The following is a 17369-nucleotide window of genomic DNA, read 5'->3' on the forward strand; positions in this document are numbered from 1 at the left end:
GAGATTGAAACTCCAGTTACCCTGAAACAATATCAGTATACAAGTCCAATATATGTAGCAGAAAAGTGAAAGTGGGCAGAATATTTATGTCTCAGTATTCAAGTATCAGATATCTATTTTCATCTTAACCCAAATATGAACATGTTGGTAAAGAAATGCAAGGCTAAGACCGAACCGAGCCCAGTTACATTGCCTGGTTCCCTCTGCTATCACAGCAGGGTCAGGAAGCTCTACACACACAGGCAGCCAGCACTAAGCAAGGTGGCAGGACTGCTTTATCCCTTCATGAAATGAAATATTTTTTTTTTTCTGATTATAGTCACTCCCTCTTTTCTTGATAGAACTTTTCTGGGAATAAACAAGACTGATACAATAATGGCCCAAACTAATATGTACAGGGCTTTTATGCCCCATGAAGTTGACTGGCATTAGGCTGTGTAATCCGAGGTGATGATAAACACTTAAAAGGTGCAAAGTTCTTAAGTGTATGACTAAATGACCCACAGGCCCATGAAACATGCAACTATTTTAGCAAAGGGCTAGTTTTTCTTGACATATACATAAAAGCAGTTGTAGTGGGACTTCAGTGGAGGGTATTAGAGTGCAAACTAAGAAAGATCAGATCATGTTTGAAAGAAAACTGAGTAAAGGAAATCTGTATTTATGGAAACTGAAAGCTCTAACACTGACTCATTGAAGAAGTCTCCCGAAGATTTATAAGTGTAATCAACAAGGCTATTCTTTGTGACAAGCATTTGTCATCCCCGATATAAGAAAAAACAATCACTGGAAAACAAAACTGCCACAGGAATTGCCCCATTCCCAGTATTTGCCAGGCAAAACATTCAGGAGCTGTTAAAACAAACAAAAAATGTTATAAATATATAAAGAATAATAATTACACATTCTTATGGTGTTCTTCTAGTTTGCTGGGTTGTTCTAGGCAATGCAGACTTTCAACTCATTTATTCTTCTTATGCTCATTCCCATTTTACAAATAAGGAGACTGAGGCACAGACAGGCACAGCCAGTAACTAGACTAAAATCCTGTGATTGGTATGCACCAAAGCCACATTTGGACCAGGCAATATGGCGCCAAAGCCTGTGGTTACAATCACTCTTCCAAACCTCTCTAAATCTTTAGGACAGTGATTGCATGTGGTAAATGCTTTCTTGGCATTTTTTGTGAATTGGTGGAGATGAATTAGGCTTTATGGAATGTTTAAATTCAGTGTTTGCAACTATTTAAGCAGTTGCAATAAAGTAATAAAATAAAAAATAAAATAAGCAGGTTGGTAGTATCATGAGGACTTGGGTCAGCTGAAACTTAATTTGTTCTGCTTCAAAGTCAAAAGAGTGCAAATTCTCTCAGAAAACTCTAGAATTTTTGCTCTGGACAGTAAGAAGGATGGCAACACTATGGCTTCCTAGAAAGGAAGTTATACCATCTCTATTCTCTTTTCCATGGGAACACCTAATAACTTTTATCATCTTTTTCTGAACTCATAAAAAAGTAGTCATGTAAGCTTTAAAATAGGGATCTTTTCTTCCCTTTTTTCATGTTTCCTAGATTTTAAATATTATACAACGTTGAACAACTCAGGTCCTGCAGTATACATTTTGAAAAAATTATAAAATTAGCCAACAAAAAAATTCAATGATTCCTCCTTTACAGCAAAAGCTACCATAAGAAGCTTCTTTTCTTTTTTTTTTTTTTTTTTGAGACAGAGTCTCGCTCTGCCGCCCAGGCTGGAGTGCAGTGGCGTGATCTTGGCTCACTGCAAGCTCCGCCTCCCGGGTTCATGCCATTCTCCTGCCTCAGCCTCCCGAGTAGCTGGGACTATAGGCGCCCGCCACCTCGCCCGGCTAGTTTTTTTGTATTTTTTAGTAGAGACGGGGTTTCACCGTGTCAGCCAGGATGGTCTCGATCTCCTGACCTCGTGATCCGCCCGTCTCGGCCTCCCAAAGTGCTGGGATTACAGGCTTGAGCCACCGCGCCCGGCCAAGAAGCTTATTTTCTACCAAGCTCATCAGTTCTCTGGCATCTGTCCCTCCTGCCATTGTTTAACTCTTTCCTTAGAACTCTGAGGGAGAGGTGAGCTTCCTTCCCCATCCTTCCACACCCCAATCTGTGACTCAGATGCTTGTCTTCTTGTTCCCAAGGGATTTTTTTAATCTTACCTTTTCCCTCTAAAACACCCTTCCTTCCTTCCTTCCTTCCTTCCTTCCTTCCTTCCTTCCTTCCTTCCTTCCTTCCTTCTTCCCTCCCTCTCTCCCTCCCTAGCTTCCTTCCTTTCTAGAGTTCTTCTTTCCTAGCTTCCTTCTTTCCTTCCCTCCCTCCGTCCCTCCCTTCCTCCCTCCCTCCCTCCCTTCCTTCCTTCCTTCCTTCCTGCCTTCTTTCCTCCTTTCCTTCCTTCCTTCCTTCTTTCCTCCTTTCCTTCCTTCCTTCATCTCTCTCTCTCTTTCTTACTTGAGACAGGGTCTCACTCTATCACCTAGGCTAGAGTGCAGTGGAACTATCATGGCTCACTAAAGCCTTGAATGAACTCCTGGGCCTCCCAAAGACCTAGGATTACATGTGTGAGCCACTGTGCCCAGCTGCATCTTCAGTTTCTTTCCACTGCTCACTTCTGCTCTATGGTTAAGCATGCAGGGTGTGTACCGATCTTAAAGAAATACTTACCTGATCCTGCTGCATCCTCAAGCCATCTGGACAAACTTCTCAACCAAACAATCTACATTCATGGCCTTCATTTTCCTACTATTCCTCTGCATGCCTCTTGATCTATCCCTTACTACTTAGTCCACATTCATTTCTCTCTCCTCATCTTATTTTCTGTACCACATATTTTGCCAATTAATCAAGTAATTTTATATCTATTTAGGTACTTACTTTAACAGTTTTTTCTTAACTAAACTATTAATAAGCCATGAGCCATGAACGTATTGTATCTTTTTTCAAACAGTTGCTAGCACTTACAAATTGTAGGTATATACAATTTAGTACTGAGTGGTTTATAAATATAAGAATTTTAATCAGAATTGCAGCAACATTAATAAATATTCATTAAAAATTTTTTTCTTGCCTGAGCTCCAAGATAACTTCTTTAATTCACCAAACATTTACTTAGCACTTACTGTGTTATTCAGTGTTCTGGGCATTAGAGACATCACAGTGAATAAAGCATGAAAAACTCCTGCCCTTATGAAGCTTATATTTTAACTGGGGGAGACATATGAACAGACAATGAGTAAGCAATGCCATATGTTAGGTGGTAACAAGTGCCATGGAGCCTTCACAATGGAAAGCCAATGAACGGGGTTAAGCAGAGAAGGACATGATTTGACTTATGTTTAAATATGATCACCAGCCTAGGCACGGTGGCTTACACCTATAATCCCAGCACTTTGGGAGGCTAAGACAGGTGGATCACCTGAGGTCAGGAGGATGAGACCAGCCTGGCCAACATGGCAAAACCCCATCTCTACTAAAAATACAAAAAAAAAAAAAAAAAATTAGCCGGTGTGGTGGTGCATGCCTATAGTACCAGCTATTCGGGAGGCTGAGGCGGGAGAATCACTTGAACTCGGGAGGCGGTGGTTGCAATGAGCCAAGACTGCATCAATGCAGTCCAGCCTGGGTGACAGAGCAAGACTCTGTCTCAAAATAAATAAATAAATAATAAATAATAAATTAAATAAATAATAAATTAAAACAATTTGATCACTATATTATTAATAGTTTTCTATTGCTATGTAACAAATCACCACAAACTTAGTGACTTAATACAGCACACATGTATCAGTTCAGGGTTCTATAAGTCCAGCCCATTTTGCTGAGTTCTCTGTCCAAAGTATTGTGAGGTTAAAATCAAAGTTTTGGCTGGAATGAGTTGTCAGCTGGAGGCTCTGGGGAAAAATTACCTGCTTCCAGGCTCACACAGGTTGTTGGCAAAATTCAGTTCATTGAGGTTGTGAGAGTGAAGTTCTCATTTACTTGTTGACTACAAGCCAGGCTGTTCTCACCTCCTAGAGATGACCCACATTCCTGGCCATATGGCCCCTCCATCTTCCAAGTCAGCAATGGCATGTCAAATCCTTCTCATGCCTGGGATTCCTGACTGCCTGTTCTGTGACGAGTCAGAGAAACTCTGCTTTTAAACAGTTCATGTGATTCAGTCAGGCCCAAGCAGGTAATCTCCCCTTCTTAAAGCTGACTGTGCATTATAACGAAACTTAACTACAGGAAGAAAATCCATCATATCCACAATCTCAGAGATTAGTACACAGGAGGGGAGGTGGGGGTTCTTGGGGGTCATCTTAGAATTCTGCCTACCACAATCACCTTATCTGTTGTGTTGAGAATACACCACAGGGGGAAGTAAGAAAAAGAAAGAGAGATGTTGGCAATCATTTAGGGGAAGGACAATTGTGTCTTTGATCAGGGTAGTAGGAGATGAGGTGGTGAGATATGGTCAAACTCTGAGAGAATATGAAGATACAGATGATAAAACTGCTGACACATTGGATGTGACTTGTGAATGAAAGAGAGGGGTTGAGGAGAACTTGCGTGGATATTGGCCTCAGTAGCTACAAAATGGAATTGCCACTTGCTGAGATAAAATGTACTAAGGGAAGACAAAGAGTTTTGGAAGATGTCAATACGAGATGCCAATATCACCTCCGAATGGAGATGTCCAGTAAGCAGTTGTATACTGCACCTAGAGCTCAGTAAAAGGTCTGGTTTGCAGATAAAATTGGAAAGTTGCCAAGGGAGCCCCAGAGTAGTCCAAGGTGAGAAGTTGAAGATATCAGGAAGAGTACCTAAGAAGGCTGGGAAGGACTGCACAGTGAGGTAGAAGGACAACCAGGAGAGAGTGAGAGCCCCGAGGGGAGGTGGAGAAGAAGGATGACTAATTGACAGGCACATGAGACGCAGACTGAGAAGCAACTCCAGATCAGCAACACAGAGATTAGGGACCTTGACAAGAACTGAGCTGTTTTAGTGGTGTGGTGGGGATAACCCTTATTCCACGGGGCTTAAGAGGAAAAAAAAAAAAAGAAGAGGGGTAACAGATGGTGATAATAGAAACTCTTTGAGAAGTTTTGTGGTAAAGAGAGCAGAGAAAGGAAGTGGTAGGTTGGCAGGGATGAGGGTGGAAAAAGATACTTGCCTTCTTATTTTTTTTGTAAGAATATGAGACACTATTGCCTGTTCATGATCAAATAGGGATGGAAAAAATGATGATGCCACATGCAAAGGGATAGCTAGAGTCTAATCTTTCAGTAAGCAAAAGGGATGGGACCCAGGGCACAAACAGAGGGCTTGGTCTTGGATAGGAGCCTGAGCATTCATTCCCCTAACTTAGGAGGGGAGCCCATGCAGGTGAATGCATTGATGAGCCGGTGAGAATTGAAGTTCTCTTCTAATGGTTTCAGTTTTCTTATCAAACCAGGAAGCCAGGTCTTTAGCTATGAATTTGCATAGGGTGGAGATGTTGGAAATTTGAGAGGAGAGGAGATACCTGGAATAGTTCACCAGAAGAGCAAGTGAGTGAGCAGACAGGGAAAATAGGTCCGGATTGCCAGGAAGAAATAAAGGTCCACTGGCTGCTGGGTTCTGGGTTCTCCTTTCAGTACAGCCAAACCCTTCTCATTTTAAGAAAATCATTACCATGCAGAGTAATTTTTTCCCTGGAAATTTTAAAACAAAGATTTGAGTCATCAAGTAGATTTTTTTTTTGCCCTTGTTAGATTAAATTATAGCTTTTAGACCTTGTGAGGTTATTTTGTTTGCTTCTGTTATTTATTTATTTATTTATTTATTTTTATGGTTATTAATTATTTTAAGTCCTACTTTCCTGGGTTAACTTTCGCAGATCTAAGTTTTAGCATTTTTTAAAAACTTTGCCCATCTTATTTTATGTTGACTATTTCTGCCACTTTCTGCTATTACGAACTGGATTAAATATGACAGTTTATGTGGATTTTCTAGGGGTAAATTGTGAGTAATTCCCCTCAGATGTTTCTGACCTGCTCTATTGTCTCAGATTTATATTTTAATATTGCAATTCAATTACTTCCTCCTCTTGGTCACTTTGGATGCCAAGAGAAAGAAAGGGCTGAGGTCAAAATGTCCTTGAGATCAGAAAGGCAGCAACAAAGCACACTGGTTTGCAATAAACCCAGTTAGGAAAGAAAGTGAGGAGAAGGAAAGGAGAGAATTGCCGCTCCAGATTTTTGGAGATCAGAGCTGGCTTGATGTCTGTCCTCTTTTGTTGAAAAATTAAATCTTTCTAAAGTAATGAAAAGAAAGCAATAACCAAATACACGATATGCCTACATAGGCCGTCCCCCCAATTTCTGTCTTTCAGAATTTTCAATTCAGCTTAGGTATTTGCCCTTCTCCTTCCATGTGCTAGCAAAGGAAGATACTCTCCAGTCCTAGAAAGGTGAGTCTTGATTAGTCTAGTTCAATCGCGGCAATTCTTTCTCCTTGCCAGTGATTGGTTTAGATATGGACAAGTGACACAAATGTAGCCAGTAAGATCTGAAAGTTTGTGTCCAGTCAGAGGACTTATGGAAATGGCTTTCCTCCCTGATACAGCAGAACATGAATGAGGAAGAGCATCCTCTTTTGCCCGTGAAAGGGCTGTATGAGCAAGTGCTGGGCTGAGCTGCAGAAGCCATGCTCCACCATGAGATGACATACTGGAGGTCGAAAGACAAAACTCCAAGGATGGCAGAGCTGAACGGTGGAAAGACCCCGTGTTCTTGATGTGTTCAGGCCATTACATTAACAAACTCAAGAACCACTTTACTTCTGCACTTCCAATTTTAAAAGATGCTAATGACAACACAATAATAAAACGTTATCATTCAAATAATTTTTGGCCAGGTATTGGGTTCCTTGAAGCCCAAAACATCCTGATACAATCCTCTTACAGCATCAGGGGACTGTAAGTCAGTGAGGACCGACATGGAGGTGCACTGCATGCCTCAGAGCCAGTTTGGTGGCTGAAGAATTGGAAGGATTGTATTAAGACCCACTAATTATTAACGCTTTATGCTCGGTTGGTTATGTAGAAACTTCCCAGGGCAGCATTTATCATTTGGTCACTAGTGCTTCCATAGCACTTTGATCATTTACTAGAAGGGCACTTAGCTCTTTTGATTATAGTTAATGTTTATGCGTCCTTTAATGCTGTCAATAATTTGAGGACAAAGGCCATATCTATTGTCTTTCTATCCCGAACAACCCACAAAGTACCTGGCATGTAGAAAATCCTCAATAAATATTTGCCAAGTTGGAGAATTACCTTCTGTCAACAAGTCTGTGCTGGGTAAATATGAAGTAAGAGGTGTTCCTGAGCACATCCTTGAAAGGGCAAGCCTGATCCCATAGGAAAGGGGAGTTAAACCAGAGGAACCTCTGCAGACAAGCTCTTACAAAAAGGAAACAGCCAGGAGGCAAGAGAAATTCTTCACTTAAGCTATCTAGCCAGCTGTCCAAGGAGCCATCCTTACCTTCTCTCCTTCCCTCACTCTTCGCATGCCTGCCCACTGTCTTACTCCAAAATACATCCTACATTTCTTTAAAAAAAAAAAAAACTTAATTTCACCTGCAGTGCTATCATCCTTGTCCAAGCCACCATCATCGATCACCTGGACAAACCACACCAACCCCAAAGTACTGTCCACACAAGAGTCAGAGCATATTCTTGAAATGTGAAAAGATCATGTCACACTCATGTTGAAATCCTCCAGGAGCTCAAAATCATGCTTGGAATAAGAGAGAAACTCCTTTCTGTGTCTGTCAGTCCTCTCTATCCCACTTTATTTTTGTCATAGCTTTTGTTACCATCTGAAATTATTTTTGCACTTGCCTATAATTTGCCTGCTCTATGGATTGTAAAGGTCCAGTGGAACAGGGACATTATCTATACTGCTTAGGGCCAGATCTTAGCTCATTTTGTGTTGCTATAAAGGAATATCTGAAGCTAGTAGTTTATTTTTTTTGAAAGGATTATTTGGATCATGATTCTGGTGGCTGGAAAGTTCAAGATTGGGCATTTGCATCTAATGATGGTCTCAGGCTGCTTCTACTCATAGCAGAAGTTAAAGGGGAGGCTGGCATGTGCTGAGATCACATGATGAGAAAGAAAGCAAGAAAGAGGGAGGTGCCAGGCTATTTTTAATAATCAGCTGTAGTTTCTATGGAAACTAATAGAACAAGAACTCACTCACCCCTGTGAGAGGGCTCTGATCCCATTATGCAAATACCTCCCATTAGGCCTCACCTCCAACACTGGAAATCAAATTTCAACATGACATTTGGAAGGGACAAATATGCAGTCATAGCAGGCCATATCCCCCATACCTTCAATAACACTTGACATGCAGTAAGCCTTCAATAGCCATATCCCCCTACTCCTACACCTTCAGTAACACTTGACATGCAGTAAGCATTCAACATATGTTTTTGAATTGAAAAATATTGTCTCTGGCCACTCTAGGACCTTGGCCCTGAAGAGGTTTTAAATCTCATACTAAAAGAGTTTTATGCCTGTAATCAAATAATGGAAGAATATAATAGAGAAATAAGAGTCATCCATGACACTTACAGAGATGAGTTTGAGCAGGGTGGGCTTTAGAACAACTGAGGAAAACAAGAAAAGAGGGTTCCACAGAAATGGCATTAGGGCCCCAGGGGCCACTAAGCTCAGTTTTGGGGTCCCCAGTTTTAAGAAGTCAGGGAAAGGGTGGATGGTAAGACCTGCTTGATAGTCACCTCTCCTACTCCCTCTACCTCAATTATATATCCTGACCCACCATGGCTCCTGAGTGCCATTAGTAAAATATCTGGTGGCTTTGGCTCTGTCTTACCTTACCTCCTCTTCTAGGGCCTTAGATGTTGAATTATGTAACTTGAACTCATAGGTCTACTTGCTTCCTCACTGAACCAAATAATTAAGAAATGTGCACATTAATGCCCCCAGTTAAAGAAAGCACATAGTTTATCTTCAAAATTTAAAAGCTTCCTAGGAAGTTACAATTTTGAGAAACAATATAAAACAATACAATGTTCGGCAAATAATAAAACAGTTTACTCAGAAGTTCTAATTTCATGGTTTCAGGTTACTCTCAAATTGAGAGACACACCCTGTTTTGGAGGTCGTAATGGAGCTGTGAAGACTAAAGGTAAAAATATTTACAAGATATTGATTTACAGCAATGAAAGGATCAGCATCCAACCATAAAGTAATGATTAAACATTAACTCCGAAAAACTCTCACCAAGGCATTTCTATAAATTAGCCATTCATGGGAACCAGCAGGCTCAGGGAAGGTTGGTAGCCAAAAAGTTTGGATTCCCAAGATCCAGTACTTACTTGCAAACCCCTAAACTTTCACATGTAAAAAGTCAGGATATTAATATCTCTCTAACATGAACTTCTCTGTGAAGATCAAATGAAATAATTTAACTTACATCAGAAGCAAAGCAAGTGTAATTTAGTGTAAGTAGGTAAATCTGAATCTATTATTACCACTAATACTAAAAATCAAAACCATTCAAAAGCTTGAGATGTCAGTCATTGCCTATATACATACAGCTTTATATGAGAATGAAGACAGCAGAGGTAGGCTCTTCCTCAGGATACTGAACACATAGAGATTATGAAGGGGTGGCCTGCCCCTCCACACCTGTGGGCGTTTCTTGTTAGGTGGAACCAGAGACTTGAGAAAAGAAATGAGACACAGAGACAAAGTATAGAGAAAGAAAAAGTGGGCCCAGGGGACCGGCGCTCAGCATACAGCGGACCCACGCCGGCACCGGTCTCTGAGTTCCCTCAGTATTTATTGATCATTATCTTTACCATCAAAGAAAAAGGGAAGTGGCAGGATAATAGGATCATCGTAGGGAGAAGGTCAGCAGTAAGACATATGAATAAAGATCTCTGTGACATAAGTTTAAGTGCTGTGCCTTGATATGCATATGCAAATATCTCCATAAACCTTTTTAGTGCATAAAGAGCAGCATTGTGCTAGCACGTCCCACCTTTCGCCCCAAGGCGGTTTTCTCCTTTCTCAGTGAATAGAACATACAATCGGGTTTTACACCGAGATGCTCCATTGCCCAGGGACGGGCAGGAGACAGATGCTTTTCTCTATCTCAACTGCCAAGAGGCTTATTTCCTCTTATACTAGTCCTCCTGAGCACAGACCCTTCACGGGTGTCAGGCTGGGGGATGATCAGGTCTTTCCCTTCCCACGAGGCCATATTTCAGACTATCACATGGGGAGAAACCTTGGACAATACCTAGCTTCCCTAGGCAGAGGTCCCTGTGACCTTTGGCAGTGTACGTGTCCCTGGGTACTTGAGATTAAGAGAATGGTGATGACTTTTCACAAGCATACTGCCTTCAGGCACTTGTTTAACAAAGCACACCCTGCACAGCCCAAAATCCGTTAAACCTTGAGTCACCACAGCACATGTCTCTTGCAAGGACAAGGTTGGGGGTAGGGTCACAGATTAACAGCATCTCAAATACGGAACAAAATGGAGTCTCTTATGTCTCCTTCTTTCTATATAGACACAGTAACAGTCTGATCTTTCTTTTCCCCACAGATTAGAAGCCATGAAATGATAATATAGCTATGCAAATGAGAAGTTATAACAATTGTGCCAATATGGCCAAGTTGATTTTATACTTGATTACAAGCTGACAGAACGATATGCAGTTGAACAGTACTGAGTATCAGCTGTAAAGTCACTTTGCCTGAGTATGAATCCCAACTTTGTGGAACTTTAAGCAAGTTCCTTAACTTCTTTGATAGTCATTGGAGCCAGCCTCCATCATGGTTGCCAACGATCTCCACCTCCTGGTATTTATGCACTTGTGTAGTGCCCTCCCACATTGTATCAGGGTTGGTCTGTGTGACCAATAGTACACAGCAGAAGGAATGGTATACCTGCCACTTCTGAGGCTAGATCATAAAAGGCAACTCAGCTTCCTGCTTAGTTCCTCTCTTGGATCCTTCATTCTAAGGGAAAGTAGCTACCATATTATCCTAAGTATAATTTCGTGTAAGTAAGTAAATCTGGACCTATTATTACTACTAATACTACTAAACAGAACCATTCAAAAGCTTGAGATGTCAGTCGTTGCCTATATACAGCTTTATAGAGGAATGAAGGCATCAGCAGTAGGCTCTTCTTCAGAACGTTTAGCACACAGAGATTAGAAGTCATGAAATTATAATATAATTCCCACATGGTGGGGAACTGGGGCCCATACACTAGGGAACTGAAGCCTCTAGCTAACAGCCACATGAGTGAACTTGGAAGGGGATCCTTCAGCTGCAGTCAGGTTTAGGCTTTCAGATAACATCTTGATTACAACCTCATGAGAGACCGTGCGGCAAAACCACCCAACTAAGCCACTCCAAAATTCCTTATACACAGAAACTATGAGATAACAAATATTTATTGTTTTAAGTTCTGAGGTGATTCATTATGCAATTATAGATAACTAAAGTACCCTCTCGAAGTTCTGATAAATCTTCTGTGTGAATGGAGAGGGTAATAGTACCTTTCATTCAAAGAGTTGTTCTTCGGATTAAATGAAAAGTACATTGAAAGCCCTCAGCCCCAAATTTAACACTTAGTAAAAGTAAATGCATATTCGCTATTATTGTATGCTTGCATGCCTTCTCTTCCTCAAGTAAGGCGCTCCTGCGTGTTATTTACAGCCATGTTCTCCATGGGCCTCAGTACTTTCTTAAGTCATAAAATTTGAAAGACACGATCCAGCTCCACTCTTTTTATATTATCTTTCTCTGACCATCAACTGGATAAATAGTCTTCATTTTCTCTCTCTTTCTGATCCCCTTTGAAAAGAGAGGCAGATATTTCTAAGATAGAGAAACTTAAGGCATATGTTATGGCTAGAGAAAAGCCAAAATAACTGGCCTGAAAAAGACTAACCTGCTGACCTCATGAGCATTCCGCAAAGGTTGACAATAGTTAACTGAGCAAGCTGGAGTCAACTCCAGTTTTTATAGAGCATACTGTTTAGAAATTGTCCCCTGAAATGTACAAAGCTTTCATTCAGGCTCATTTCTGTGCTTTTAAACCTGGAAGAGATCCTGGACTTTCTCAGGCAAACCTCATAGATGCTATCTTTTCTCTCTGATTATTCCTGTCTCCTTCACATTTGGGTTTTCTCTTATTACTGAAGGATACTGATGGGTGAGCAGTCAAATTTCCTTTCCACCGAAAGAAGGTGTAGAGGAAATTTACTACTAAAGCAGTGAAAAGAGCAAAAGAAGAGATATAATTCTATTCCATAATAAAATTCAATAATAATAAAACTATTTTACAGATAACCAAATATTTCCGATTTCAGCATATAATATAATGTAAAAGAAAAAATAAAGAAATCATAAATGCTGCGTGAGAATTTTATTACCACTAAGCCATGAAGAGTTCTACAATTCCATACAAGTATTTTTATATATTTCTCACTGATTCTTGAAGAAACTGAACGCTTACATATGCAATATCCTCCTATAGTAGGAGGATTGAAAAAATTTTAAAACATACAATCATTTATTATATACAGAGAAGAGAGTGAACTTTTAATTGTGCTTGGTGAAATGAATAATCTGAATTCAAGGAGTTTTTATTCTTAAATATATGGCAATAGTCCAGTATTAAGCCTCTCTCTCTCTCTGTCTCTCTCTCTCTTTCGCTCTCTCTCTCTCTCTTTCTGGCTCCCCACTCACTAGCCCCCCTCCTGTTCTGGGTGTGTCTAGTTTTGCTAAAGTATACGTTTCATATGGAAACACTTGACCTCTTAAATCAACCTCTCAGGAGATGAACTTGGGTTTGCTTCCTCCTTCCTTTTGGCTGTTTAATTCTTTAGTTTTCCCGTAATTTAGGTATTTGCTTTGTTTTTCTATCAAATTCCTATCCTTCTTTCCTTCTTCCTTTCCTTTCCCTTCATATTTCCTTTCTCCGTACTTCCTTCCTTTCTTCCTTCTCTGTATTTGTTTACTTGAAAGCTTGATTGACAACATAGAGGGCATTTCTTGGGTGATGACTTTGACTTTTTTGTAAGGAATGCTGACCTTTATTGTGGCACAGCCCAGGAAAGGTATTGCTGATTTAGTGAAAATGCTGCATTCTTGAGCTTTTATCTTTATTCCTATGATAAGGCAGAAGTGTTAACAAGATGACTTCCCTTTTTTCCTTAAACACACATACCTACAAATTAAGAAATACAGACAAGAAATAACTAGAGTGGTAAATAAATAAAGCCACCATGAAACAACATCTCCACCTGGTTGTCCAAGAGATATCCTTAGCTACTCTCTCCTTCGCCTCCCTCTGTTTAACCAGTTACTGAAGTCCAGTCATTCACATTTCTGAGTAGCTCTGGAGCCTCCATATTCTGATCTGTACTGTAAGTGCCCTGGGCCATTTCCCTCACTTCCCCCTCCAGTGTTGCTCCGTTGCAACTCACCTTCCCACTGTCATGGCCAACAGTTCAGGCGTGCTCAAAACCTCATTCACTGCATCATCTCCAGCTTAGAATCAAACTCTTTTGCCTGTTTCCCACCCTCCTCTGGGGCTCTGGATCCTTTCATAACCCCTAACACGGGATGTGATCTCATGTCTCTGTGTTGAAACACAAGACATTCACATTTTCTGGAATATCTTATCTCCAGAAACTGATGTTATCCAGAAACTGATGTTAACTATTCAAGCTTCTCCACAAAAGAAACCTCTTATAAGAAGTCTCTCGGCTGGGTGCAGTGGCTTACACCTGTAATTCCAGCACTTTGGGAGGCCAAGGTGGATGGATCATGAAGTCAGGAGATAGAGACCATCCTGGCCAACATGGTAAAACCCCATCTCTACTAAAATACAAAAAATAAGCCAGGCATGGTGGTGCGTGCCTGTAGTCCCAGCTACTCGGGAGGCTGAGGCAGGAACCCGGGAGGCGGAGACTTTCCCAGAAGTGTTCCTTCTAACCTCCAGAGCAGTTTGCTCAAGCACCTCTAAGTTATCCTTTTGAGTCATAAGAGTAGTTATATGGAAACAAGTGAGTGTCTCAGGAAGTCCTCCTCAAGAGACCATTCTTGAAATGTGTTCAAATTTCATTTGGAGAAGACAGCAGGTGCTGTTTAGCAGAAATGGCAAAACAGCTCTCCCTGGCCTGTATACCCTACCTAGCAAAACAAAATCCTCAGAGTTAACTGCAGCAAGCCTCAGATCCCTAGGGCATTTCACTGGCCATCTCAAGTGGCTAATCAAAATACAGTATTCCTTTCAACTTGCTTTAACGGAAGTTCTGATCATTACAGTTTTACCCAAACTTCCAGCAATGCTGTGATGCCTCAGTTATGTTTTGGAGACAAACAGGCTATACAGATTATTTCTATTTATATATATGTGTGTATCCACACATACACATACACACATATATACGTAAAACAAGTCGTATTTGTTTGCATATTCCCACCAGCTTATACAGTTCTTGAGGTCAGGGGCCTTTATATTTATATTTACAAAATTTAATCTTTGTATCTGCAGCAACTAACACAGTGCCTGGAACATAATGTAAGCCTGTAAGCCCTATATTTATCCATTGTACGACTAGCACATTCTTCTCCCACGAGGCTTTGCATGTATGATTTATACAAAGTGTTGCTTTATGAAAATAATTATATTTTAACAGTCCACAAAAAAGAGTCAAGCTTAAGTGGACTGTCATTTAATGGTATAAAATAGTAGCAACCACTGGTTTCTTCAAATTTCACCAGCAGTAGGTCAACCCATTCAGTTATTTAACCTTTGGCACCTTTGCCCTGGCCTTGAATTGCACAGCAAGTATGGTTTTCATAGCTCCACAAACTAATTCTGAACTGTCATCTTGAAATCTAGATAAGATACCGTGAGTATGTAAGCACAGACTCTACATTCCTCAGTTGGCTAAACCATCCAGAGAGAATCCTTTAACTGGCTAATTTATTGTGTGTAATCCTGAAATGAAAGCAAGTGTTTAAAAGGAAAGTAAGGCCAGGGGAGACTGAAACTAGTAATTCTCACTTGCTTGCATCCTACAGTGAGTATTCCATTATCTGAGTGTTATATATTTAGGTAAGCTAAAAAGACATGAAAGTCTTTAAGTAAAAGAATCCACCAAAACATCACTGATTCCAGCCCCTTCTGAAATATTATCATGTATACCAGCTTTATGATTTAGCTCTGCAATACTACTAAATTGGTCAAATAATTACTTCCCTGCCTCCCCACCCTCCAACTCAATTCTCACCACCCTTGAGGGAAAACAATCTGGGTTCCCCGTGCAACGACTTTTCTCTAAACTGTATTTTGGGGCTTGCTTTCTCATTTTTCCTATCCACTTCAGATATCCTTACTGCTGTCTTTGGGTTCTTTAAACACTGCCTTTTTTCCTTTGCAGATCACACCCAAAAACTTTTCTTAAAAATTATATGTAAATCTAAAACTTTACAAAGTAAATTTAAAATTGAAATTTTTAAAATCCCGACTCTCCCTAATTTCAGGAAGCATGCATTTATCATACATAACAAGACGTGAAAGCGGCAAGAGTTGCAGCCTAAACACTGAAGACCCCGCGAAGTGAATCCAGCTGCCGCTCTGCAAGCAGCAACAACGCCTGGGAAGCCTTCTCAGCTACATCTCGGGGCACTGGTCCAACCTCCCGCAAAATCCCTCGTTTCCCTTCGCATGGTAAGACGGAGGCTGACCTGAGCTCCAACTGTCCTATCTGTTTCAAATGTTTCAAACTTACTGCCTTTGTTCAGCAGAACCACGGGCACGGTGATGATGGTGACAAGCACAGCAGCACCCAGCAGTCCCAGGAGAACCTTCCACGCTGTCTGCAAGCCGGGCAGATCAAGTCCAATTAGAGGGAAGCGTGTGGCCCCAGTTTCCGCAGGAGGGTCGGAGCTGCTCCAGAGGCAGCAGGATTTGCAGGTGGGAGTGCGTTAGAAGAGGGACACTGTGGACTGGGGGTGGGGGTGGCGTCTGGAGAGCGCCAGTCGGAGTTCTCTAAGGCGGGTGCCCTTGAACTTGTGCCTTCAGAGCACATTAGTGTTGGTTTCTCTACCCCTGCCCGAGTTTAGGCGTGCGATCTGTGGGTGGCTTTCCGGGACATTTAAAGCTCGACGCCAGGGTCCTAGCAGAAACCAGAGTCCGAGAGTTAAGAGACAGCTCTGGGACGTCCTTTCACCTGTCAGAGGGTAGCCTTGGGGCTTCCGCCTAAGGGGAGTCCCTGCTCCGGTTTCGCCAGCTTTGGGGCCATTTGGGGAGTTTGGCGAAGGGGTCCCCACAGCTCGCCCCGTGGGCTGGGCAAGTGCATGGCGCGGAACTCACCTTCATCGTCGGCGTCTCCTCGGAAGTGTGCGTTCAGTGAAGGAGCGCAGGCAGAAGTCACAGCGGGCGGCGGAGAGGCGCGTCCTGCTCCACTGCTCCGGGCGGTGGAGTCACTCGCCGCTGGCAAGTTTCGGCCCCGAGTTAAACATTAGTGAGCGCCCAGCCCGCAGGGTATAAAGGCGCCGCGGGTAGGCTGCTGGACAGGCGGCGCCGGAGCAGGCGCGCGGGGCGCTGGGCACAGGCATTCCGGCCGGGGGGAGCCCGCGAGGGCCCCCTGAGGGCGGTGCGGGGCGCTGGGCGGCAGCCGGGGCGCTGGGTGCGAGGCCCAGAGGAGCCGTGGGGGAGGGGAAAGGGCGCGCGGCCTCAGATGCGCAGACCCTGGGTCCGCGACGCGGGGACCCTGCTCCCTCTTAGCTGAAAAGGACGTCGGCGTTCAGCTCCTCCAACCTCGCGTGGACAGGCGAGGGACCGAGGCCCAGAGAGGGCAGGGGGCTTTGGTAAACTCACACAGCTCACCGCTGGCAACTGAAACTAAAACTCAGGCCTCTGTCTCTTGCCAGTGAAAGTTATGTTAGGAGGCAGTCAGGTGTCTAAAGCTGTATGAAAGGCAAAGAGAAAAGGTGATTGTTCCCTCATGAATGGCCCTTGGCAGCTGAGTATCTGGATTCACCCTCCCCAGAGAATTTCCCGATTGTCTTGCAGGCTTACACACTCATCAAGATGCCAAAAATAATGACAGTAACACTTATGTGGAACTTGACTTTTTCCCAGGTGCTGCTCTAAGCATTTACTGTGTTTGTTTTACAGGAAGGAAGCCTGTGCACAGAGAATAAATAACTTGGCCAAGCTATTCAGCTAGGAAGTTGTAGATCCTCAATTAGGAGTTCAAGGTCTTAATGGCTAGTCTATGCGGCCTCTCCTCGTTCAGTCTTTTCAAGGGT

General features: G+C 42.3%; 1 protein-coding gene across 1 annotated transcript in view; it reads right to left on the reverse strand.

Annotated features, from left to right (window-relative positions):
- The window catches only part of DPP4 (dipeptidyl peptidase 4), an 84873-nt gene extending 67720 nt beyond the window's left edge, over positions 1-17153 (reverse strand). Inside the window, exons 1-2 of the mRNA XM_025404595.1 lie at positions 16429-17153; positions 15845-15932 (exon numbers count right to left, since the gene is read on the reverse strand). Of these exons, the coding sequence (XP_025260380.1) occupies positions 15845-15932; positions 16429-16434 (94 nt within the window). The 5' untranslated portion in view covers positions 16435-17153. The remainder of the gene's footprint in view (positions 1-15844; positions 15933-16428) is intronic.
- Positions 17154-17369: the final 216 nt, after the last annotated feature.

The sequence above is a fragment of the Theropithecus gelada genome, chromosome 12 (assembly GCF_003255815.1).
Source record: "Theropithecus gelada isolate Dixy chromosome 12, Tgel_1.0, whole genome shotgun sequence".
Lineage (NCBI taxonomy): Eukaryota > Metazoa > Chordata > Mammalia > Primates > Cercopithecidae > Theropithecus > Theropithecus gelada.